The sequence below is a fragment of the Vidua macroura genome, chromosome 2 (genome assembly GCF_024509145.1).
Source record: "Vidua macroura isolate BioBank_ID:100142 chromosome 2, ASM2450914v1, whole genome shotgun sequence".
NCBI classification, from domain to species: Eukaryota; Metazoa; Chordata; class Aves; order Passeriformes; family Viduidae; genus Vidua; species Vidua macroura.
In genome coordinates, this window is record NC_071572.1 from 76950434 (window position 1) to 76978309 (window position 27876).

Genomic DNA, 27876 nt, shown 5'->3' on the forward strand with positions numbered 1-27876 from the left:
AGAGAGATATAAGGTTCACCTGAGCCTCATTTTCTTCAGGCTAAACAACCCCAGCTCCCTCAGCTGCTTCTCATCGGACTTGTGCTCCAGCCTTTCCCCACCTCTTTTGCCCATCTCTGGACATGCTCCATCCAGCACCTCAATGTCTTTCTTGTAGCAAGATGCCCAAACACTCCCTTGTGACAACTAAGGGCATGATAATTTGGCTTTATCATTAAATACAAATGTTACAAAGCACTTGCTTGGGGACACAGCACACTGCTTTGCCCCTGCATCCCCAAAGACTAAGTTGATAGTACTGAATTAAACAGTACTAAGCAGGGTAACTTGATAGTCTGTAACATTTATCTGTTGGAAAGAACACTACCCATGGGACTGGTTCTGGTCAGCCAACACCTTCCAAACTCCTGCACACTGCTCAGCTAGCAAAGACCAGAGATGATTCTGAACAGATAGTTTGGGTCTGAATACCCATAAGAGTTTAACAGTAGAGAAATGTATCCCTTCTGGACCAGCTGGGCACCTAGAACGGTCCCACGTACATGTTCCACAACCTGGAGTAGCCTAGTCTGACTGGGGAAGGTATACTAAAATAAATAAATAGTTACTAACCATCAAGATTAATGCTGTTTAGAACATCATTATACTTAGATTGAAGGATTTTGGTTTTTTTTAAACCAAAAGCCTCAGGAAACTGTTTTGATGCTTGATTTCATTATAATTTCTGCCATAATTGAAAGGGATTCTCTCCATTGATACTCCAATTAGATATTCTTTTGAAATACTTAGGGTAAGCATAACCATAATTTCTGACAACTGCCTGGTTGCCTTTGCTTTTTAAAGAGTCTCTTTGCATAATGAAGTGATGCTGCAGATGTACTGGGCGAGCAAGGTGAGATGCTGCTGCTGTTTCACATGCTACCATATCTGAAAACAGCCAACATATCCTGTTCTCATCATCTGTCTAGGCAAGAGCTTCTGAGTGCAGTAAGGACATACTTGGAAGCTAATGTATGATAAAATCAAATGGAGAGGAAGATAGGAAAAGCTGGAGATGATGGGAGAGTTTATAGACTAGCACTGAAACACAGAGATTCAACAACCTCTATCTATACAGCACCAGAGCCTACTATCTCAAAGGGAAGTATGTAAGTGGTCCTTTCAGAGCTTTTAAGTTTCAGCATAAAAAGTGGTTTGAAATCTTGACAAAGAGGAAAAGAGTGGATTGGACTTCTGTTCATTATTTTACTGGTCATCAGGATGTTACCTGAGCAGTATACTTAACAACAACACCTCACCCTATAAAGATGTCTATCTGCTACATAGCTCAACTTTAACTACAGGTAAAAACCTCAGAGTATACATCGCTGCACACATTCAATAGAAATGTATGACCTAGCTGCAAAGCAGGCTTTGAAGCCATGTTTTAATTTATGCTAGAAAACAATGGGAGATAAACACTAACCTATAACCAAGGAGCATTTTTCACTGCCAGTGACATCCCTAATTGATATTACTCTATGACTAGTTACCCACAAAAACGTTTGAACATTGAAAAAAAGCCCATTACAGGAAACAATTCTTTCTGTCTCCACTTAACTGCAAACAAATTGCATTATTTCACACTAATTAGTATGAAATAAAAACACGGACTCAAGAAGAACTCCTTCCACAGGACATATAAAGATCCATAAACCTGATTTTTTCAGCATCTGCGTGCAAAGGTCAATCTAAGTCATGAAATAAAGATTACAGCAGCACATCTGTGCCATGGTCATAAAGACAAGGCCAGCACTTCTGGAGTCAGCCTGCTGTTATTTTCTTTTCTGGGGGCTTAGAGCAACTATAAAGCCTCACTAAAAGCAACTGATAAAAGCTTATGGGTTGAGAGCCCATATCTGACCATTTAATAAAACCAGATGGAATTACATTAATCTCTCCTTGTATTAGAGATTCTTAATTTTACAGAAGGATCAGACATCTAAAGGGCCAACTAATGCGTGGTTTCATGGCACACTGATGTAGACACCCAGATCAGATGGAGCCCTCTGGATGCACTGCCACAACCCACTTTCAACTGGTTAAATAATCAGTTATAGTGGTGGTCTACTTCTGAATGGAAGTCACTCTTCCAGTGATCCCACAATGATGAAAGAGGATCAGACTTGGACAAAAGAACCTCTTCAGTCAGTGTCAAAATAAAACAATAAGCGGAAATAAAAAAAAGTAATATATAAAAGCCAGAACAATAGGGAAACAGAGCTATATAAATCTAAAGCCATGGAGAGAGACAAAAAGAAGCTGAGGACATCAAGAAAAAAATACATGTCTTGAAAAAACCCACAGAACAATAGAGCTTTTTTTAAGTGTACTGAAACCTAGCAAAATGGGCAGCAATATTGCTGGGGATAGGGAAATTGCTAATAATGTTGTAGTAAAGACTGAAGTTTCGGTAAGAATTTTTGTTCTAGCTTTTGAAAATAACTACAATAATGCAATCATTTCACAGGAAATAAGTTTTTTTCCCGGTCCATTAATAACCAAGAATTATACTGAAGTACATCTATTTAAGGACAAACATTTTTAAATCTGCAGGCCCATTAACTTGCACCCAGTAAAGAAGAAGGAAGAATCTCACTCACTAATTAATACTGAACCAGCTACCAAGAAATTAGAACAGGATTAATGCTCTATAAATATTTAAGAAGGGAAAAGGACAGGATGCAAGTCACTTGACTTGGGTAGTCTGATATCTGTTACAGACAAAATAACAGAAAGCACAGAATTGAACTGATAGAGAATAAAGAAAGTGAATGTATGGTATCTCAGGCCAACCATATTGCTTTTCTAAAAAACATATCTTAAGAAACAGTTACTCATTCTTTGACAAGCTTACAGTTCAGTAAGGCATTTGATTTAATTTCATGTGATTAAACAAACAAGCGTTTTTGAAGGGTATAAAGACATGTATACATATATTTAAAAACTAACTGAAAGACATTAAAACTATCATTGCTGGTGAATAACCATCACGTTACAATTTCTTGTGAAGTTGAATAACTGATAGTTGGTCTGAAATTATTCAACATTTGCATCAGTGTTATGTAAGTACATATAAAATCACGGATCACTAAACATATAGCTGACTCAAATACTTCAAGTGAAAAATACAATTATGAGGGCAGAACAGAAAAACAGAAGAGCAGGGCAGTAACTAAATGTGAATGATTCAAAGAAAAAGTGTCAATGGTCAGCCTATACACTTTGGATAATGGACTGCAAACTGTGTCAATGAGATGGGACACTGGCAACTGGAAAGCAGAGAGAGCAAGTGACTTAAGGAGTAAGCACAAGAAGGTGCTGTACAAGAATATCCTAATGTAGCTTTTATGGCCCAGAAAGACCTAATAGGATGCTTACACATATAAGTTGGGAAAAAGCCAGTTAAGGAGGTATGTGACTTACCTATGTAAAATGGGAAGAGTAAGTAGCTGGTGTTTGCTGGGCTTCAATGTGCAAAGAAGTCAGCCTGCACAATGTGTTATTTATGGATTTTAACATATTGAATATTGAGAAAACAGTTTTAAATTAAAATTATGGGAATCCTTAGGCTTCTTCCTGACTCCAATAAACACTGAATGAGTTGAGAGAAGATATAAACTTGCCCAGTATACTTATCACTGTAGACTCTGAAGAAGTACTAACCACTTTGCAAAGCAGAAATTTTGCTGCCAAGTTCAGAACATACTGTCATCACATGGAATACCTACATTTTAGTACTTCCCAGTTTCCACAGACTGGGCAAGTCTAACAAAATAAGCAGGTCTGGACTATCTTCTGCACTACTTTTTCAGTAATATTTTCTTGCAGAAATGTCTCTCCTTTGAGTCCAGAAAGGGAAAGGAAGCTTGTGAAGGGTCTAGAGAATAAGTCCTATGAAGAGTGGCTGAGGGAGCTGGGGTGTTTATCCTGGAGAAAAGGAGACTCAGATGGGGGCCTTATTGCTCTTTACAGCCACCTGAAAGGAGCTTGCAGCCAGGTGGGGGCCAGCTTCTTTACAGGCAACAAGTGACATGACAAGAGGACATAGCCTCAAGCTGTGCCAGAGGAGGTGCAGGTTGGACAATAGAAAAATTTCTTCATGGAAAGGGTTGTTAAGCATTGGAATGGACTGCCCACAGAGGTGGTGGAGTCACCATGCCTGGATGTGCTCAAGAAACAACTTGACATGGCACTTTTTGCTGTAGTTTATTTGACATTGTCATGTTCCATTGAAGGTTGGACATCATGATCTCAGAGGTCTTTTACAGCCTAAGTGATTCTGTAATTCTTTCAAAAGCGTATCCATCATTTCTCTAATCACAACACTTTTAAGTTCAGGTTACAAATCTTATTTAGATTGAAACAGTGAATGTTCTTTAATGGAGTTTCCATGGCAAGATTTTTAACACCCATCTGAATGAATTGATCTTCACAAGAATAAATTTAAAGGGGCATCTTGTACCTTTATCACCTTTATTTTAAAGCACAATAGTGGATAAATCATTTGTACTTCCTTCACTCTAAATTATAAAGCTAAGAGTGGCTGCTATCCAAACATACACTGGAAAATTCAAAGTAAAAAAAAAAAAAAAAAAAAAAAAGATGCACACAATCACCTAATAATACAAAGAGCTCTTGATGACTTTGCAGGTGATAGAAAATAAAAGATCTACATTATAATTCATACCACTATGTACTTAAAGCTGCAGCAAAAGACAACAAAACAGGCACAAATGTAAGACTGAATGTAACCCACTGTAGTTTTAATTAACACAGAATCCTAGAATGCTTTGGGTTGGAAGGGACCTTAAAAAAAAAAAAAGCATCTAGTTCCAACCACCCTGCCATAGGCAGGGACAGCTTCCACTAGAACGGGTTGCTCAAAGCCCCATCCAACTTGGCCTTGACCTCTTCCAGGGATGGGGCAGCCACATCTCTGGCAACCTGTGCCAGTGCCTCACCACTCTCACAGCAAAAAATTTCTTTCCAGTGTCTATCTAAATCTACTGTCTTTTAATTTAAGGACATTGATTTAATTTTGTGTCTTTCTCATTTCCCTGATAATTAATCTCCATGTGTGCATCATGTTGAGAGGGAGGTGGGGCTAGTAAAGAGGTGGAGCTGAAGAATTTGAGTCACTACCATTTGAATCCACTATTGTGGATCTGGCCAGGGAAAGGTTATTTTGCCAGATTCCCTGAGGCAGCTTTCCTGAGCTCACTGCTACTCACCAGCCTCTTGTAAACTTTACCCACAGCAGCTGCCCTCTCTGGTTCTCTAACACAGTGAAGTGTGACTGAGGTGAACACAGAGTCCTGTGACCTTCCCATCTCTCTGCTACAGAACAAAAAATGCAAAAAGATTTCTGCAACTCCATGCATTTTTGAGTAGTCAGACAGAAGCTCAAGTTGATGGCATTTCTCCATGAGGTTGAGACTATTTTCATGCCTTAGCCTTTCTGAGAAAATTTGGGGCACAACAACAAAAAAGATCATTCAAAACTGGATTGAAGGGTTAACATCTGTCATGACTTATATTTTATCTTCAGTCAGATCAATTTCCAGAACCAGCAATTTGTAAAAATATATGCAGATTTTTCCAGCTCCTGCTGCAGACACTGGGCCCAATGCCACTGACTCTGACTGCATTTGAACCAGTGCTGAAGGAAATGGCGTTGCTGCAGTTTAAGAGAAGCATGTGCATGAGAAGAGTAAGGCCCACATTTCCTAAATGTTAGGGGTATGAAAGAAAGAGCTAGATGTCATCTAAACTGTCCTGCTTAGTGAGGGAGGCACTAACCCTCTTGCTTCACCAATGTTTGTCTGCATTTGGTACAATAAGAGCCAGCTTTAATAGAAAAAAACAACCCCCCACATATTCAAGTTCTATAAAGGAAAAAAATGGTGGTGCTGGCTCACCATGATGGCCCTCTCTCAACCAGCGTCCTGGAATGTTTCACAAACATTTAAAATACACAAAATATATCACTGGTTGATTATTATAAAGCACCTTTTAGACCGGATCTAACACTTTTATTGATTAACAGTAAAATTAAGTAAATGAGTTTGCAGTTACTGAGCGAACAGACCACAGTGATTATGTGAAGATGTGAAAGAACCAAGAAAGGACCTCAAAGCTCTGTTTGAGGTAACAGATTGACTTCAAAACATAAAGGTTTTGCTAGAACAGATTGTTTAGCTCCCATTTCTGCCTTTTATCAAAGACAAGATGGAAATAGAAAACATTCAAAAATTTTGATTTACAATCGTTGTAAATCAAAAGAACAAATGTCAACAGTAGCAAAATAGAACTTAATCTGGGATCAGAAAATAAATATTAAAGCAGAAAGTGAAAGTAGCCTGTTGACAGGGTAATAAATTGCTTTATATTTATTTATAACCTTAATATCAAGGTATAAGTGTAGGATTAATATATATGGATCAAGTTTAGTAATCAAGCATTAGCAACTTTTCCTATTGATCTCTTACTATGTAAACACCATGGTAATCGGTACACTATACATCCACTGCTAACTAATTAGATTTCTAAGAGCTTTGGAGAGCCGCTTTAAATTGGGTTTGCTCCATAGCATCAAAGAACCATGGACAAACTGAGCTAAAGTTAGCTTTTGGGGTGATTCTTAGATAATAAAAAGAAAGATGCTTTATAAAACACATCATAGTCCTAGCACACTTTTACTGTCAAAGTATTTTGCCTGCAGCAAGCAACACTGTTCTTCAAATGAAGCTGCATCTGTACAGACTTCAAATGAATACAGAGCTGAAAAGTAGAGAGCTCTGACTCCAATAAAAAGGAATGACTGTTTTGGCTTCATAATATATTTTCCAGCCCTAGCTTTAATCTAAATCAAATGCCCATCTTTCTTGCTGTTCATGCCATGCAACCGCAGCACATGCTTAAGTATAGGAAAATTGCAAGTGCCTAACACCATCAAATACTTCCATCTAGTCTGGAACCTACATCAGGCAGAGAATAATAACTTCTGTTTAAACAGGCAGAAACTATTCTCCATCACTAATTAATTCAGAAACTGTTCCACAGACCTAGCCAAACAGCTGCCGGGCATGGAGATCTGGACAATCAAACAGGTATTTTCTGTTTCTAAACTTCCTCCCAGGCAGTACAGCAATGTCAGAGGCTCTTTACAATGCTCTGCTAGCAGGTCTGGCATCTATAAGGTACAGGAACTGCTGGCAAAGTATTAGCATAGCAACACACTTTGTGGGATTCTCTCTGCCATTAGAATCTTGCTAGAAATTAGCCCTCCAAGGCAGAACACAATGCTATACAGACCCCACCAAATCCCAGCAAAAGCCATGAAATTTTTCTTGTCTAGCTGTCCATTGAATGGACATTCCTAGAATTGGGAATTCAATTTTAAAGTAATTTCTCTTCAGGAACTCCTGAAATAGCAAATTTGCAGGGCAGTTCTGAGCTGCTCAAAGATAGGCCTTTGATTTCAATGGTTCCATCACTTTAATGCTGCATCCCTGATGTGCCCCTGCTTTTCTCCTTGGTGTTCTCACCACATGAAACAAGCTTCTGTGGAGCTCATGGGATTTGCATAAGCTGTGTATGTGCAAACCACTGATGGGCACTGTCATCATTGCCTTAGTGTGGTGTCTGACTCTTTGGAAAGGGGCAACAAGTCAATCAAAAGCTGGTTAATTCAAATGAAAAATAGCTTCTGGGGTTTAATACACTCTGTTATATTTTGTTTGTCATTATCTCTCCAGACCAGTGACTCAGCCCTGTAAAACCTTCACCTTGATCACAGTGTTGACACATGACAGCAGCCATTCAGCTGCCATGGACACCTATTTATGTCTCCTCTCCTCATTTTGAAACAGCCCAGCAAGATAAATGAACTTCAGACTGCTAAATGCCATAAAGACTTACACGAAACAATAGAAACTCTGCCTTTGAGCCTCAAACAAATTATTTAGCAAGTTCTCCAGGTGAATTTCAAAAAGGAACTGGCTTCAGCAAAAAACTTCAGAAATGACCAGTGCCTTGTTGTTTCCATGCAGCTCTACCTGGCTCAGATGGGCACCCACCACAGCTGTGCCTGAGTGTCTGTCACACAGGAAGTACTGCCCATAGCAGAGTCTCTTTGGTATGTCTTTAGCTCCACACTTCTACAGACAGGTAAGGCCTGCAGTGGGCAGTTTTTAATATTTAAAGAAATATGACAGAAAACTGTGACATGCCTGATGCTGTGAGGAACATCCTGAAGGCCTAGATACCACTCTGAAGTATTTCCATTACCCTACCAGTGTAAAAAAAAAAACAGATTAAATGCCAAGCTGTTGCAATGGGACCCAACCTGAAGTCCAATCACTTCTTCCCATTCACTTAAATGGGAATCTTTTCAATGACCTCAGTTTGCCCTGGAGGATGAAAATGGTCATTAAAAGATGGTTGTTTTAACTAACAAGAGCAGATGGAAAGTAGTCAAGTTCCCAATACTCACAGACTGTTATACAGATTAGACCTTTTATTCATGACTAAGTTATACCTTACCACTCAGATTTTCCCCATGGCATTGAAAAGAGCAAGGTACTGCTTACATGAGAAAAGATATCTGTAAGAAAATGAAACTGTGCAGATGTGGATGGGGGGCAGGAGGGGAGAAGCCCAAAATTGGAGGAAAACCAGTAATTTGTTTGCAAATAGACCATGTTACTTGGAATAATAAACAAGTTCTTGTTAAGAATTCCATAGTTCATATCAAAATGCAAAATGTCTCAGTTTAACTTAGTACATTTTGACTCTCTCATTCATTTCTCTTCTTTTGGGTTAGGTGATACAATTCTCATCTGCAACTTGACAGGATGTAAAAAATAATTACAAATGAAAAGGTTATTCATAATTTTTAAATGAGTTAATTAGTAAACCCCGCCAGAATCACTCATTGAAGTAATTAATAATTGATTATACTTGATATTAAACACAATTTTTCATCAAAATCTAATTAAATATCTGTCTTTTTTCTCGTTGATCAGAACACTAGGTCTGGTAGAGACAATCTTTGCTAAATATGTTTATGCTGAACTGAACCATTAGATTTGATTTTTAATCATTGGTAGTTCCCTTAGAAATTAGTAATTATGACCCATAATTACAGTGGTTCAACCTGCTCAGCATTTCTGGCACCTTGCCAGTGATCCGTGGTGTCTGGCAAATGCCAGCGAATTCACCTGAATGGAGAGGATAAAAAGGATGGGAGGGCACTCAATGGACCTTCCTTTTAACAACATTAACTGTGGTTTTAAGCAGGAGTGTGATCTTTTGTGAACTCTGAGACAGGGTTCTGAGTTGGAGAGCAGCAAACCAAACTCCTCTCCATCTGTCAACCAGCACACACCTCCTCCTCCTCCTGGCACTGCTATGCTGAGCTGAAATGATTGCCCTCTGATGCACTGAGATTATGTCCAAAGGAACCATGTTCAGGACATAAGCAGAATACCAGACAAATGAGAAAGGTGACTCCAAATGTACATAGCAAATGATGAAAACTGACTGCATATTTCATCAAACTGCTGCTGATTTAATGCTGGTTAATTAATCATTCCTGTTCCTCTTACAGGAGACATAAAAGTGACCAGAGTATGATGCAAGGCAGAAGTGGAAAAGTATCAGTCATTAAAGGAGTGTATATAAAAGGAACACAGTAAAAGCAATCCTTTGTGGTGGTGCTAATCATATTCATGTAAAATGAAAGCAAAATCTTTCAATCCAGACTAAGATTTGTAATTCTAACCACAACCTTTTATAGATCATTATTATACAGGAAGTCACAGCAAAATCAAAAAGACTCATTTGTGCCATGGCTTTTTTACCCATGATCACATCTAAAAGTGTCTGACAACTGGAGCTTGCACCACAGACAGTTTAACATAGAAGTCTAGGAATGGACTTTTAAAAGACATTTATAACACATATATCAAACAGAACTGAAGAAAAAGTAATGGTAGCATTCCAGCTTTTAAGGCTTAAAAATACAATTTTCACTTCTTGCAGTTCAATTATTTTTGCAACATACAATAAGAATACTTCTTTGCAATGAACACTGACAGGCCACATAAAACAAAGAAATTCAGATCAAGCACAGTTAAAGAAAAATCCACAGCTTTTCCACCCAAGATGCAAATTTCACCAGCACCAGCTACTCTAGAAAGGCCCTGATGAACCCCAATCTCAACCCAGTCCTTCTCCATCCTCCTGGCCACCCTATGAACTCCAATATGATTAGTTAAATGTCACTGAAATGGGTGTATCACCAGATGACAGAATGAAATCATATTTTTGTGTATCAGGATCTTGGTTCTGATCCTATCCCATCAAAGTCAACATTGATGGACCTGGATGTCACTGGGACTAAGACACAGACTTCACCACCTCTTTTAATGGGATGCTTAGAGAAAATCTGGTAGCTTTGCCTCACTCCAGGTACACTCTCCTCTGCAGGATGTAAACAGTCCATGATATTGAAGGGAGTACAACTCCCTCAATATGACTCATATTTTACTAAGCCCTTCTGGCTTTATGACAGGTGTTACGCTCCCTACCACAACACTGCAACACAAACAAGTGAACAGATGCCTTATTTCCCCATCACTTCCTACCAGTCTTGACCCTCTGTTTCCCAAACATTAGCAGTACAGGAGGGTTTGCAGAGAAATGAAATAAAAGAAAGAAAAACAAACAGCAACAAGCTTACCTATGAAATAGGCCAGCAGGATCACCAGTGTGACTGAGATGACAATGGCACTCAGAGCAGCACATTTCCAATTACAGTACTTATAGGGTTTCTTCAGGTTAAAGGCAGGCCTAGAAAAGGTACTTCTGGGAAGGGGCCTAGGGGGAGGCGAGTACACAGTGCTGGATGTCAGGGGATATCCTGGCGACGTTGTACAAAAAAGGGGAGAAGTGCCTCCAGGTTTGAACAGGAAGTGCCTGAGGGAAGAAAGACCAACAGCAAGTGACTCCTCACAAAAATCGATGCTGAGGGACGTGTGGGGTGGGAGAATGGCAACTGCTGCCAGGACGAGGAAAGCAGCTCCACACAATGCTGGCTACAGACATGGACGGCATGCACAAAAGAGAAGAATAAAAATCAAAAGCAAGTCATACAGAGTAAAAGAAAACAAAACCAAACAAAAAATCACAGTGCCAACAATGCCACAGAGAACTCTTCAAGGGCAGGAGTCCCCTCTGTGGAAGAGCTGGCGTTAGAATGAGATGAAAACCCCAAGCACAGCTACGACAGACTGGTGGCACGGGCAGAACTGGGAGCCTGCTCGCACTCCCACAGAAATGCCCTACGGAGGCTGAAGAGGAGCGGAGGTCAGATTAAAGAAGGGAGGGCGTTTATCAATTTATTGATCACTGCATGAGAGCGTTTTTTGTGTGGCATTGGTGAATGGAGATGGGGAAAAAGAGCTTAAGCCATTCCATAGCACCCAAATTGTCACAGAGGGGAATATTCACACTGTCCCCATCCAGCAAATTTAAGTGTCAGACAAAGGTGTGGCTGAAAGCATGAAAGTCCTGTGTATTGCCAGTGGGGAGAGGTACCTGCTTCCAAAAAGCAGTCCAGAGCACCTTGGATTGAAGGCTACTTTTAAAAAAGTGTGAATTACTGTCAAAGGCAACAGCATTTCCTGTCCAGTGACGCATTGGGAGGCACCATATTTTGCCCATTATGACAAATGCAGCCTGAGAGCCAGCCCATGAGCACCTTGGGTGACACTCATGGAAGTCAGCACAAAAAGAACACAGTGAAATCCATGAGTTCCTGAAATGAAATGTCCCAATGGAACTTCTGTCCATGGGAATATTAAATGAAAAACCTGATTTTGGTGGGACATCATGCTGTAAAAGGCATTCAAATTCTGGGAATGAAACCTGGGAAATGGAGTGGACTAATCTACCACCATGCTTCTGTAAAACAAAAGTGCAGCTTGTGAGGACTGAGAAACAGCCCCAACGCCTTTTGCACATTCTGCCATGGCTTATGGGGCCAGATTTGCAGCCAGAGTAAATGCAACCAGCATGGATTCATGGGAGTCAGTCAGTGGTTAATACCAGATGAAGAGGTGACTCTATTTTCTCCATGAAGTTACTTGTGCAGTCACAGGGGAAAGTTCACATGCAGAAACACCACAGGGAAGAAAAGCCACCAATTCATGCAGGAAAATGTAACATATAATTATCCAAAATAGGTGTCTCTAATAATACAGCCATGGCTCTATATTGGTACTCTAAGCATGACCGCTGAGCATTAGAGAATGATTCTTTATTTCTACTAATGCTCTACATAAAAAAAAAAAAATACAATAAATCAGATACTATCCTGTTTTCGAAAAGTATTTATTTAGATAGAGATGTATCTGTTCTGAGCAAAGAGGCACCTGCAGTGTTCAAGTACACCAACAAGCTCTTGCATGAATGATGGCTACCAAATTATGAGCTGCCAACATAAGATTCAACAGTTTTGGCACCAACTATCAAGTTAGAAGTCCATTATAATTTAAAATTTACGTGATAAAATTTCTGTAAAGATTCCAGAATGGGTGATTAAAGTCAAACTCCAAGGCTTGGCTTACATACACCACTAGCCGACACTTGTCTGATAATGTATGTGGAAGACATCAGTTTAACAGTCAAGTATCAGGCTGTCAGCACAATAAAGGTTTCAGATTTTTATGAAAATTAAATTAAATTTAGTTAATATGGGCACTGAAATTGCTGTAGGTACTTCTTAGAAAACAAGTGACTTTCAAAACAATAAGGGGATAAAAAGCAAATGGCATGCAGTGGCTCACTAGCATATTAATGAGTTTTCCATTAATATGTACAGGACACAATGCCCCAGAAATTAATTTTTAAATGCCATATTGGAAGAGGTCAGCAATGGTGTTGCCCTTAAACATCACTGATATGACCAAATGCTTTCATGCAAAGATCATAATGACTGTACAGTAAACAGGAAGACCACGTAAGTGTCACATACCCATCATTGTAAGCACCGTCATGTCGGGAGGAGGTGAGAATGTCCATCTCAATGAGGTTGTCCTGCAATGTCTCTAGGAATGTCTGCTTTGCTATGTTTCTACATACATATGGAAACATGAATGAAGCCAGTGAGTCATGCATATATGAAGTGTGATCTTATAAACCCCAATGGTTATAGTGCAGTTGTGCATGGAATTAGAATGATGAACCATATATTTATATGTATAAAATGATACACATATACATATATAGCTTTTAAAAACGTTCACTTCTTTATATATACACTATATATATGCATATACACACATACAAGCACACACACCCATGTGCATGTATCAAAAAAGGGGAATGTCTTTGTTCATTGCACATTATTTATTGCCAGTGACACATGAAACCTTCCAAACTCCTGGATCCAAAGGAACAGATTTCAATCCAGCCCAGCTATAATCTGGTTATACTCCTGCACTTGTGTTACTGTAACTCTAAAAAGGCACAGCACAGTATCTATATCCCACTGTGGCCAGTACCTTGGTAGCACTCTTGCATCTAACTTTCTTATGGATTTCCAGCAAAAATCTGCCACTCCTTTGCTTTAGTTTCAGTTTTGGATTTGAGAATTTTTTAGTTTCCAATTTGATTAGTTTATTTTCCTTTGTGGAATAATAACTCACTATATAGAGTAAAAAGTAAATTTTCAAAATGTAAATTTTGCTCAATATGAGTATTCCAAATGAAAGACTCTTGATGATAAGCAGATATAAGCTAGAAATAGGTTAAGCTGTAACCCAAATTCCAACACCAGAGTATTGGCTATAATCTGGATAATACAGGCAATAAGCAAGATACTTAGAGCCTGCACATGCAAATGCTTGGGACTGACACTGCACACAGCAGTGATATTTTGCAGTATTTGTCCTCCTGGCATGTTCTTTTATGAGTCACATTTTCACCTACAAATGCTAAACAGTTTTGTAGTTTTTGAAGATAATAGCAGGAACATAAAGAATTAACTCAGAGGCACAGCTGGGAACAAACTGTGTCTTTCTCACCTTTGGGCTTATTTCTCAAGACCTGGCAAAAGAACATTCTTCCCATGTTTTTTAAAACAAAATACCATCCTGATTTTGCCCATGTCTGTTTTCAGCATCAAAACTGAATCTAAGCCTGATTGTGAATAAATCCCCTGGCAAAAAAAAATATAACAGTATTGTGACATTTTATCACTTATGCAGGATTAAGAGCCTAGAGAGTGTAAGTGACATGAACTCAAACAAGAATTCCTGTCAAAGAAACTGGATTCAGGTAACATGCTAAACCAAGAGAAACCAGCCCTGTCACATTATACAAACCTTGATACTGTTTCTTCTAAAATGTTCTCAAACTTAATTTTCATTTCTACTTCCTCCTCTTCCCTGCTGCTAATGCCAGCACTTGTTTAGCTCAACTCCTTGCTTTGGAGGCCTTTGGGCTGCTTTGACAGAACAGATCTACTCCTTGATCTGAATGAAAGTGAAGTAACTCCTATTCATACCTTTGGAGTAAAGTGGATCAACATGCATGAGCTGTGTGCCATAGCACTTGAGACATCAATCCATTCCCAACTGTTTGTGGCTTCCTCACATTCCCTAGGAATGCAGGAAAGACTGGATGTTGAGTTCAATGCAAAAAGCAGCAGCATATGTGCATGCACTGAGCATTTAATGGGTAAGAGGCAAGGCACCTAGCAACACACCAATCAATAAAAGTTCATCGTTAGTTAAAATCCATGTCAAATTGGTTCCATGAATTTCAGTTGTGGATTGTCAATAGAACAGAAGAGGGGAGGGTTACACAATCTCATAATGAATGCATTTGTAACAGACAGGTCGCTGGGTCACCTGAGGGACTGATGCATGACTGTCTTCCTCATGGAAGGCTCACGGAGTCTGCTCCCTTGGAGATTACCTGTAAATTGCTGGCTAGTTACAAAACACTCTCCTTTCTTCTTAGCAGTAGTGGTGGCAGAAATCTGACCTTACATGATTACCACATGAAATTTCCTGGGATTGGAAGTCTCCTGAAAACTGTTGGTTTATCAGCTAAATGTCCATCTAGCTGGCATTTGTTTGCTCCCAAAAGGTCTCATGTAAAGGAACAGAAAGGAGGCCACAGAAGGAAGAAGACTGAGGAATAATATGGGGGGAACTTACCTGTCAGGAGTGACTGCTGAGCAAAGATCTTCTCATCACAACCTTGATAATACATGGCTTTTAAAGCAACAAAAAATGGAGCAGACAGGAAAAGAAAGAGGATAAAGGAGAAACAGAGAAAAGGGAGTAAAGGGAAACTAATGAAAAGGAGGGAGAGAAGAGGAGGGGCTCTTCCTCTTGCAACATACAAAATTCTTAGATATGCTTATCCTGTCAGTTGTGTATTTGTGCTGCACATCTCTGCTTGCGCTTGCATTATGGTTTAGAAACTTCCAGGCAGCGACAAACCAGTCTGAATTCCCAGTTCTGAAAACTGCCTGGAGTCCATAGAAGCCAAAATCAAGCCACTTCAAACTCTGGTTAAATTCTGTAACTGCAGGCATGTTCCACAGCCTGTGACAATCCTCGTTTAAAAGATGCAGTTTTTTTCTTGTGTTCTCTCTCTGTTGACTAACATGGGATTAAAAAAACCCCAACAGAAACGCAATTCCATTTTTGACATGAGATTACTATAATCTCCTAACTTCAAAAGCCTTTATTCTTGGATTTATGTCTCTTGCCCAGGATTTAAATTTCTACATATTGGACATTTTATTCTCTTAGGTGATGGTCTTTTTATATGGTTCTAAAAATCTTTGCAGTGGAGAAGATGGGGAAGATCAGTCTCATGGAAGAGGCTGAATTGGGCATCCAAGTTTGCTAAACAGCTCTGAAGCCTGGTCTTTTATGTCTACATAATTCCCACTGAAGGAAATGGAAGACCTCTGCGTGCCAGAAGAGCTGACTGTCAGACTAGAAGTTAGTCACAGATATACTGATCATCTATGCAGCTCAGCCTCCTCTGTATGACCATTATAACACATTTTATTGTCTTAATGTTGTACAAGTGGAGGAACAGTCAGCAGTGTTCATTTGCTGTTGGCACAAAATGACATACTTTCCAACATGCTTGTTGTCAAAAAGAAACACTGGGTGAAATGACACCATTTCAACCGGTGTGTCAAAAGCCTCACCATCAGTCTTGAAATGACCTGTTTTCTACCAAATTAATAAAATAGTTAGACTGAGGACCAAGTACAAATGTGACTGATCTGTGATGCTAGAGTGAAATCATCAAATGATGCAGAAAGAGCTCTTCATGCAGGTAGTCCTCCAACTGCCAGTCTCATTAACAGCAATAATGTGACCAATCCAACCTGCAAGAAGAGCACTCTGCTTCAGATCTTGAAAAATTTTCATCCACAATGATTTCATAGAAGAAATGAGGAGCCTTTAAGGTTTTGCACTACTGAAACAGTGTATTATCACTTCTATAACAAATTCACCACCTGACTAGGAAAAGGCACAGGACTTCCTTCAGAATTATAGAGGATTATTACAAAAGACTTGCAGGAGCAGGGCCTAAGTATTTTTTAATGTAATTTTAATAAGAATTATCACATAAAACTCAATGCTTTGGTATTTGTGCTTGATAATTACTAAGACAATATAATTACTAAAACTGTTGCCAAATCACACTTGCATTATTTGCTTATAATTTTGTCTTAATCTTTTGGATCCAGCTTCTTAGTTGAGTCTTTTTAATCAAGCAGTCACAGAGAAATTAATTATTTTTAAATGCCATAAAATGAGCATTGAGGTTGTTTTAGAAGTTTCAGAGGTCCAGCATATATAGCTCATTCTCAAAAAGATTGACAGATGTGCTCATTTTTAAAAAAACATTCTCTTAGCAAAAGTTTGCAAAACCGGGTACAATTTGTCCCATGATACAGCTGCAGCTATTGCTGACTCTCAGTGAGATTCTTACAGGCATTGTGACAAATTTGGGCCCTGTCTCAGTTTTCAGTTATTGTATGGTTTTTGCTGTCTAAAATCTTGTTGGTTTGAGAAGGTCAGACAAAGACAGTTGAGTAAGTGCACCATGTTTTAGACTTGGAAGACTCCTCTGCAGACTGAAAAAGACACCATGTATGGGAGCTAATGACTCCAGCATCCCCAGTGGCTGCTCAGTAGCAAAGGAAATAGTGAAGCAATATCTCTGGAGAAAGCAAGTGGGACTGCAAGTAGATGCACTCACCATCAGATAGGAGGACTGAGGCTGAGGGACTGTGAGAGCTCTCTTTTCCAGAACTCACACAGAATCTGAACAAAGCTATGGACTACAACAACTTGGCACACCCTTGTCACACCCTTCAGGCGTTGCATAGGTGGAAAATGAGCGCTAAATGGAAACACCATTAAATGACTGAAGCTAGGCTATCCAGTGTTTCATGCTTGCTGGAGTAATGCTGAAAAGGGCAGCAGCTGACCTCTCTTCATTAGGTGAGACAAGATCAACCTTTCCTGAATTACATACTACAAAAGTACTGCTTGATGAGGCACAGCTACAAGGCTAAATCTTTTCAATATACTGACTGATTTCAGTTTTTTAAATAGGATGTTGATTTATCCTACCACATAGGAAGAAAAGACAATAAAGGAGAATAAAAGAAAGAAAACCAAGAACATTTTAATCTATGATCCTGATTCCAATTATAAATGAGGAAAATAATCTTATAAACAGCCGTTAAAGGCAACATTTTTAGTTTATGAAAGAAGAGCAATTTCCTCTTCTCCTAGTCAAAATAAAAAGACACAAGGAATAATAAATACAATGCAAAACGCATAAGTCAAACACCAGTTCACAAACTAGGTGGCTGGCTATGCAGGTGTGTGTATTTTCCGTAACATCATGAGCACACACAGTCAGAACATTGTAAGTGCTAAAGAAGGTGACCTACCTTGTCTCCAGTGGGATGTTACTGTTGAGTAACCAGTTGTCCTGAGCATGGGCTGGCTCTTGAGCAGTGGCTGGTTGTTCTCCAGAGAGAGAGTGGTCTGTAGGAGCTGGGCTCGGGTTGCTGCGTGGAGTGAAGTTCCCTCTGTTCAGGGAATTGATGGAGGCCGCGTGATGCTGATTTGGGGTGTGAGCATGTGATATTGGAGGTGGTGGAGTTCGAAGTCTTGAATGATTTTGAATATTTGGAGGATGATCTAAAATGTAAGTAAAATACTTTTAAGGTTCATGATTTGAGTAGTATCATACTGGGTTCATTTATGTGCAGACACTTCTAAAAATTATCAAGGCTGGGGTGTCACACATCCTAAATGAAACTCATAGCCTTGTTCCACATGTTCTAATGACAGTGTTGATCTCTGAGCCAGCTAGAAAAATAATTCAGTCTCATGCACAAAAGTTATGAAAGTTTAAAGCACTGCAGAAAGGCTGTCCTGACAGCCAAGTTAACTCCGATGAACAACTGCAGGTTGCAAACCGCAATCTATCTGTGGCACTGATTTGTGATAAAGCATGAAAAAATACACCCAGTCTGGATAGATAACATGTTAGAGCCAGTTTATGATGGATATACAGCTCCCAGAGAAGTTTGCTCTGCCTATTTTGCCTGAGAACTTTCAATAGTTAAGTCAAGAAGAAGACTAAGAATACATTTAATCATAGACTGGGTTTAGTGAAAGCCAGAAAAGCATGTCAGGGTTATACAATTTAACAAAATCCAATAGTTTGTACTGTTAGAAATGTACTCAAACTGAGTAAAAAATTCATGTGGCATAAAATCCGATGTGTCAGGAAAATGAAACAACAGAAAGTGAATAAAGATGTTAAAGATCAGTGATATGGCTACTTTGAGTAAATCTCAGAGTATTTCTTAGCCAAGAGACTGAAGAATGCAGACTGAGGAAGCCAAACACCTAGGAAAGATGAAGCAAGTGCTGATTATATCTGTATTTTTACTTTTTTTTCCAAGTTTTTTTTGGAAATGAAGAAAACTGAAGTATTTGATAGAACTGGAGGGAGACTGACAGTACAGCATACTGCATATGAGAAACAGGACACATATATCTCTCTACTTTTAGTGGGCTCATGCTCAAAAGTAATTAATACTGTGCCCTGGAACAGATTGCCCAGAGAGGTTGAGGAGTCTCCCTTGCTGGAGATATTTGAGAATTGTCTGGATATAATTGTATGCAATGTGCTCTGGGACAACCCTGCTGGAGCAGGAAGTTTGGACCAGATGACCCACTGTGGTCCCTTCCAACCTCACCCATTCTGTGACTCTGAAGTACACAATCATTTTGTGATGCCTTATCTGAAAATAATGTCTATTCTATCAATCTAATATTTACCAGACTTCTGTATAATGAGAAATTAACCCCCATTTATTCTCTAATTAGAGACCTCAGAACTGAACAAACTGTATGTGGTTGTAATGAATTGTATCAGACATGTAATGATACTTTTGAAATTTGGATTAGGACTTGGATTTAGGAGAGGAACAGAGAAAGTATTCACAGTGTCTCTGCAGCTTTTCAGATAGTTAAACACATTAGATAAAACATGGCAATGTGTGAGAGAGCCATCCTGCCCCTCCTCACCCTGTGTTGACTCACACTACCTCATCATTAACTATGACTGGTTATACAAGAACCTAATGGTGTTTGAGGTAGTCTAGCAAAAAAAAAAACCAACAAAAAAAAAGTGCTAATTACAGGGGTGCCATTATTCTGACTGGACATATATTTACCTCTGGCTTTGACAGGTTAGACACACAAACAGGGGTACATATTCCACAGGGAGAACTGAGTGGTTTTAGGATCCCAATCTTAAAAGCCAATTTTACCCTAAATCCCCAGAAAGGTCAGATACATACCTACTGGTCTCTCTCTCTATTTTATATCAGTAATACAGAAAACAACAAGTTAAAAAAGAGATCCATACTGATCATCTACATTTGGACAGACAGACTTCTCAAGGGAATCTAAGGAACTACTAAAAAATCTAACTTAGCAAAGCTCAATCAAACTTAAAAAAAATCCCTATAATGCCAATAATACTGGTCTCTGACATGCACATCAGGCAGCAAATGAAAGGGAAGAGCAATGAGCATGGACTGTATAGACAAGAAGTATCAGAACTAAACCAGTTTCACCTCAGCTCTGCAACACCATGTGAATCGAAGTGTCCAACAGTTCTTGGACTGGAAATTGCTGGGGACTGTTGCTTAGTTGAAGTCCTGACCATTGAGGCAATAAAAACAACAGTGAAGGAATTCTACTCCTGGCTTAGCTAAATTAATCACTCTTCTCCTACTCAACAGACAGGAATCAAGATAGGAAGAGTGTATTAAATCCAACTGAGGGAGATGAACACAAATAGTTAGTTTCCAACTTTTAGGGCTGTCACTCTATCACCATTAATAAGAACTTAATTCATCCCACAGAAAATGACTTGTCTATTCAGGAGAAACATACCAGAGGTTTCCAAGACCAGCTATTTAAGTTTTCAGCACAGCTCACGTCTGAGAGGAATACTACGCAATCTACAAAGGGGCTAAATGGGTGGATCTTGGAATAAGCAATAGGCCTTCTACAAAGTTCTCCTGCTATTGGTTGACTTTTCCTTCTGGAGGCACCATTTTCACATTGTGAGTCAAAGCCTGTTTTCAAAGATCCGTTATGTAAATTCCAATTTACACCATATTATTACAGACACATTGCAGATGCTATTATGGATAATGCTTTTGAATCAAGTAAAAATGTGTTATTTTCATTCTCTATTTTCATATTCTCTGTGATTTCTTTGCTAAGTAAAGACAGCATATCTATCTTACTCTGGTCTATGTGATTTTTCACAGGATTTTATAGCTTGCATTTTGGTTTTTCTAACATTTAAGTAGCTTTTCCTTCCAGAATGTTTTTTATTTCATTCATATACAAATTCTGAATACTTATGCCATGTCTGAGCACTACGGAATTTAATATACCTTGACTAGAATTAGTAATTATTTCCCTTGCCTTATGATATTTTTTTTTTTTATTGTCTTCTGCTCAAATTAAGGAACATCAGAAATAAGGTATAGACAAAAGCACAAGCCAGGAAATGATCCTACTGAAAATTACTGCAGCTGTGCAAGATTTTCTTGATGCAAAAAAAAAACCTGTTAAGGTTCTTACCCTCGGCTGTGACCAAGCTCCTATGGGATTTGCAACGGATCATGAAAGCCAAAAAAAAAAAAAAAAAATCTTTCTTGATTTCCTAAAATTTCAACTGTCTCCTTTTTTGAGTATGCTTGGAGAAGCTGCAGATGCCTCACTGCTGGAAGTTTTCAAGGACAGGCTGGATGGGTCTTTGAGCAACCCAGTCTGATAAAAGGTGTCCCTGCCCATGGCAGAGGGTTGGAACTAAAGAGTCTTTAAGGTTCCATCCAACCCAAACCTGTGATTCTATGACTATTAACTAGACCCACAATGTCTGAGTGATATAAACCGTGTGGCCGTATTTCCCCACAGGAAGGAGAACTTAATGCTGGCTGCAATGGCTCTCTTACATCATGTACGTGTGTAGATCTTACACACTGGGAAGATGCTCGGATCATTCGCTGTCTATTACACAGAATTGAATTTTTACAGATTTCATCATGTAGGTGGGATACAGGGGAAGTCTGATACAGCTCTCTACATCTACCAGCAAGCCTTTACTGGGACAACAGCAGCACAGGAATTCAGAAGACTTTATAAAGGAGCAGAACACCGTGGCCAGTGCACAAATTGTACAAGATTCTTCAAGACCTTTCTTAACCAAGTATAAGATAGCTAAATGTGACTATCTGTAAGTTATCTTTGTTTACTCCAAAAGAGAGAATTTTCCAAATTTTCCTTCTTTCAATTTTCCTCTTTGGTTTCTAAAAAGACACAGACTTTATCATTCCCTCTCTACTTGTTAGAATGAAAAACTTGACATGAGCTACCCAGAGGGATCAGCTGAGCTAACAGAACACCAAGGAATACAACAAACACCTTGTAAAGCACCTCTCCCCCACCTATCCAAATTTCTAATAGTCTCAGAGTCAAGCAAAACAGTTTAAGGGTTGATTTGTGCCTTGAAGGGACAACAGAAGAGACCTGTCAATAGCAAAGGAGTCTTAGACACCAGTCACAGTCCTAGACACCAGGGGCCAATGAAAGAGCATCCCAGAGATAAAGTTCAACATTTCTAGAAGACAGGCTGCGAACCATGGAAGTCTAAATAGCCAGAACTTAAAGAGCTCCCCATAAGCCTCATTTTCTCTAATGGGTAGCCACACTATATCTAACATGTCTGTATTCAAATGTAAGGAAACTTTGGAAATCTGAATGCAAAAAACAAATTGAAATCAAACTGCTTTTATGTTCGGTTTTGTGTGGCTTTTTTTTAAACTTGTTTTCTAATATTAAAATGTAATTGAGAAACACTGGCTTGGTAATCACAGATAAAGCAGAGCTGAAAGATAATACAGTTAATGAAGCTTGTACTTGGTACATGTTAGAGAGCCTTGACAGAAGGCTATGAATGAAGATCTGAATAAATGTGAACCATAAAAAATTACCAATGAGGACCTAGTATGACAAAATTCAATAAAAGGTCTGAACCTCATGTTCCTTTTCTCTCCCTTAATCTTTAATGAGTAGTACTGTTTTTTGAAATTAGTCTATGTAACAATTACACTTTTTGATTCATTAGGTTTTGGGACTGTGTTCAGTGCAAATGTGCTAACCTCTGAGTGAAAAATACGTTCTCATTTTTTTCCCCAGCTTATTCTGTTCCTCCACACATTTGTCATTTGTACGTCTGCTCACATTCAGACAGACTGATGCCTAACTGCTGTCTGGATTAGGTACAGGAAATATTTCTCTTTACTCACTGTATATATTGCCAGGTGGAATGAATCACTGTGCTCCCTTGAACCTCAGCTCCACAGTAGCTGTGATGATGAACTTGCTAGTGTGACTTTGGACAATTGTGCTTGTGCCCACTCACAAGGATAAACACCCCCAGCCCCAATCCTGCCACTTCTTGCAGAGGAAATTATTTTTTTTTAAACAATGTACTCTGCATTCAATCGACAGAACAGCAAAGAGCTGTGCTTCAGCTATAGGACCCACTTCAGTCTGCTGCAGATGTACAGTCACAGCACTTGCACCAGCCAGCTGAAATCACCTTCACAGGGCTCCCTGTCCTGGGTACCACTGGGTATGGGAGCTGGGGTGCTTCTCTCAGGAATCTGATGAGGCACTTAAGGTCAGGTGGACTAGGAAAAACTGAACTGGGTCTTTTCCATCACCTTTGTAGGGGACACAGGGAATTTGCTATTAAGAAGTGAGAACTGCTTGCCAGAAACAGCTTCCCTATCAGACACATGCCAAGCCAATGATGGTGTCTGCAAAATGAAAAGGGAGCAGAGTATTTAAGCCCCAATTTGGTAGATAATGGAAAAATGTTAGGAGGAAAATCAAAGCAGGAGGAGCTGCCTGCTCGAAGGGTACCTTAGCAGCTTTTGATTACAGCCAGGACAAATTACAGACCCAGTTTTAATTCTATCTGCAGACAATCCAGCTGCACGTGCAACATCTAGACTGAGCTGAAGTAGTGTGCAAAGGTACCTCTTTTGTACCAAGCTGGTCTGCCCCATGGCTGGCACTAATATTCTGCAACCTAAAGGAGAATTTCCTCCTTCAAGGAATGTCTGACAACAGTGTCTGTCTCCATGAGACAGTCCAGTGAGGAAGCCACTTCACAGGAGGATGAAAAGAGATGGAGTGAAATAGGTCACTCGGTAGTCAGATGATTTATCTGAGCAGAGATAAAGTGTTTGCAAAAGTGTTTTGCCTCACTAACACTTAAAAACGAGAATCAGCGTTACAACTTGAGCGACTGTATCTCTCCTTAAGACACACAACCACTGAATTTCACTTCATAGTAGGAGAAGCTAGTCTTAAGTGGAGTGCTTTCAACAGACTGCGAAACACATCCTTTCCTATAGCAACATCTTGTGTTCCCAGTTTTCAAAATGACACTGAAACATAAAAGGAAAGCAAAGTGCTGATGTATAATCTCCATTAACAATAGGACAGCTAACCTTACACCTTTTTTCCTCTGTTTTATTTCACGTAACAGAATAATACGGGGCTGCTGTTCCATTAAGGGCTCTCACCCAGAGAAGAGCATAGTCCTCATCTATGCAGTTAGAATCATCAGTGTCTGTGTACTGGTTCTAGAGAGTATTCTGGCTCAGAGTCTTTTTCCAGCTGAACTCCTTGAGTTGCAATCTTCACAGCCTTGTATCTCACCCATACTTTATGATGCCATGTGCATAAACACGCAACCAGCTGTGGACAACTGAAGCCTAAAGAAGAGTTTTCCCATGCAACTTTGGTGTAGTCTTCTGTTCACAGAAATCCACAAACATTGGAAACTACTTACTAGAGGAACATCAGCTATACAGATGTAAATAGTTTTGAGTATCCCTCTAAATGTGCAACTTGGACATTGAATTTGCAATAGCATGTGCTACAAAGACTGAGCACCAAAAAAAGCTGCAGAATTTAAAACCTGCAGTGTATTTTCATGACAACACTACTCACTGTCCCTATGAATGTCTCCAGACACTGTCCATAGCTATTCTAGATATTGTTAGTAAAGCTAAACATATTAGGACCAGCGCAGAAAGACTCTGTAACTATCAAAATCTGAACTTCCAGCAGTATACCACATGTAAAAGAGGCAATCATTCTTCATCTCACAAACTGACCATAACGAGTAGAAAGTGAAAATGAGGGACCACAAAATCAGGTAGCAGATAAAATAACACTTTGTTACTGACTGACAAGACTAGACTTTATAAACTTATTAAGACTTCATCCTGAAACATTACCAGGTCATAGCTGTACTTAAGGAACTTCATTTGTTTCGATCAATTACATCAAAAATCAGGCCCATTTAGATGCTATCTGTGCATGTGTAAAACAAGTTGAAGCTCCCCTCCAGCTGCACAGATCAACACTCCATTGGCTTTACTGTTTATAGAAAACCATGGGTGCACCAAATCAAGTCCAAACAAGCCATCTCCTTTGTATTTTGTTCATCAAATGTGTACATTACATGCAAACTTTCCTCTCAAGTGCCAAAGTGCCTTTGCAAAAGCAAGATATTGACTTCTGGGTTTGAAATCAATTTTTTCTTTGATGCTGGGCTGTCAAGTTTTGCCTGTACATAGTCAGCAGGAGCTCTGGGTGGCTGTTTTTTCATCAGCATGCATCTGACTGGATTGAATGCCCTATAAGTAATGGTTTTAAAAAGTTTCAGGTCACCGTCAAAGGATGATATGCAGACTTTTAACTTATGATATTCATTACTCAAAAAAGGGAGTCGCAGTCTAATAAGATCAAGGCAGAGTACTACTGCTGAGGCTCTGACAGTTTATAAAGAATCATTGTCTTTAGCACAAAGGAAAGTGAAAAAACCCAAAAGTATCTGGCAAAGTGTAAATTCAAATAACATATTTAAGTTGTGAAATAATTTATGGGAAACAGGAAAGTAGCTTCTACTGTGCCCAGCTAAGCAAATTCTCCTGCAGCCCTGGAGGCTGAATTTTCTGCTGGACTTACTGAAAAGAAACATCTTTAACTACCCTGACACCACACACTGGAGGCAATAGTAGCCGTTGAAATCTCAAGCTGTTGAACTGCTGGCCTTTCTGGTCTAAGCACATAAACAAACAAAAAACCAATGCTTTATTAGAGCTCCTTTCCTCTCAGAAACACCCCAAACATAAAAACTCACCATGAGCCTCACCACTCAGGTGAGATGCTCCAGTCAACCACACTGAGCTCTCAGCCCCTTAGGTCTGGGTTCTCATGTTTGGAAACCCATAACTGCTACTCTCCTAATTTTCGAGGATGCTCAAATAAGTTTGCTGTGCCATTCTGACAGCACTAATGGTGCCTGTAAGCTCCCTTCCAGTTAAATGACTGAGGATAACCAACCTGCACTACATCTTAGCAGGGTACAGCACCATAATGTCAGGCAAGAAAATCTGCTGGCCTGGAGCTAAGGATGGTGCATCAGTGCTCTGATTTCAAGTTGCTAAAATTACACTCATTGAATGTTTCTAAACGTGTGTAAATAAAACTCCTCCTGAAGAACTGGGATCCTGCAGCTTTCTCTTTTCTAAGTGAGAGATGTATGAAGTCAGTACTTCTGAAGCTACATGCCTTTTTTGAAGTGTTAGAAAGGTGTATTCAATTCCCATTGTTTTCTGTACTGCACACGAATGCTAAAACTCATTTGTAGCCACCCATCATATCCCAGTATCTACAGTTTAGCCAACTACGCCACTTAGATCATTGCTAGTCTCCTGTCCAAAGTGTCCAACTTGCACAGATTTGGCAAAAGCAGCTGGGTGCCATCCCTCATGCATAAAAGGCCTGGGGAAATGGAAAAAGTTCTGATTTGTTGCCCCCTCCACTGCACATTTAAGAATACAACTGTTATTACACCTAGGATTGTTCTTCTTGAAAGAAATGTAGTGCATTTCTCTGATGTCTGCAGTTTATTGACTTGAGGCCCCAAGGAACTCTTTGATGCAGAGAGAGTTTTGCTCGTTTCCATCCATACACTCTCTCCTGTGTCTGTTTTGTGATCCTTTCATACAGTAACATATGGAGACATATATATATAACAGATAACCACCCAGTTCACCCTTGCCCAAACCAGACATGATTACCTGTATAGCTACATAAGCTATTGAATTGTTTGCATTAAGCAGTTTCTGAAACAGAAGTACATGAGTAAAAGGTGCCTCTGGCTGCTGTAATAGCAAATAAACTCAGGATTTTGCCAGCAAAGCTCTCAGATATTGCTAGCCTTTTGTTTTTTCATATACGTGTATTAGAAAAATTGAAATATAGACCTGATCTCTGTCTGTTTCTTCATAAAAATAAAATGAACAAACACTCTCTATTTTGCTTACACCCTTCAAAAAATCTTTTCTAAACTGCAGCACAGTTGTGACTTAGCTGTGCACAAACACAAAGGACTGACAGATCCCCAGCTTCATCAGCAAAGCTGACTGTTAATGGCAGCTGAGGAAATAGTGTGCTTTATGTATTTTTTACAATGTTGTCAGCCATGACAATCCAGAGCCCATCCTTTTGCAAATATGAAGCACACAAGTTTCATGCAATTTGACCATGTGTCAGGACCAGGTATGTGGTCATAGTGGTCAGGATGAAATAATATCTTGCAATTTTTTTTTTTTTTAATTTGCTGTATTTAATGTTAACTTGCAAGCTTTGGGTCTGGATTCCCACCTCAAATGGCATGTAAATCCCACAGCCACCAGGGAGTTGCATGGCACAAACATCTGAGGTACGGTTTTGTCCTTTCTTTTTCATTTATATGTTACCCAGGCTTGTGAATAAATAAGTTTCTGGAAACACACAATTCCATTATTTCACAGCAAAGTGCGTATGGAATGCAACATGATGTGGTCCAGCACAATGCTAACAAGCACTAATGATTTTAATTATCCAGTCTTGAGAAAGAAATGGGGAGATTTCATGTTGGCAGCAACTGAAACTAATTCAAGTCTTTGCCGGCAATTTTTTGTTTTATCATGACTTCGGATCAACTTCTTTGCATGCTGCCCCCCAGGTGCTACCGAACAGAGGTACTGCACAGTACATAACTAGCTCTCCAGTTTTTCCTTTGTTACCCACTCCTTGCTCG

The 27876-nt window shown here is 39.4% G+C and overlaps 1 protein-coding gene across 1 annotated transcript in view; it reads right to left on the minus strand.

Annotated features, from left to right (window-relative positions):
- The window catches only part of TENM4 (teneurin transmembrane protein 4), a 342135-nt gene that overhangs the window by 189448 nt on the left and 124811 nt on the right, over positions 1-27876 (minus strand). The window contains exons 3-4 of the mRNA XM_053969741.1: positions 18053-18305; positions 10787-11022 (exon numbers count right to left, since the gene is read on the minus strand). Of these exons, the coding sequence (XP_053825716.1) occupies positions 10787-11022; positions 18053-18305 (489 nt within the window). The remainder of the gene's footprint in view (positions 1-10786; positions 11023-18052; positions 18306-27876) is intronic.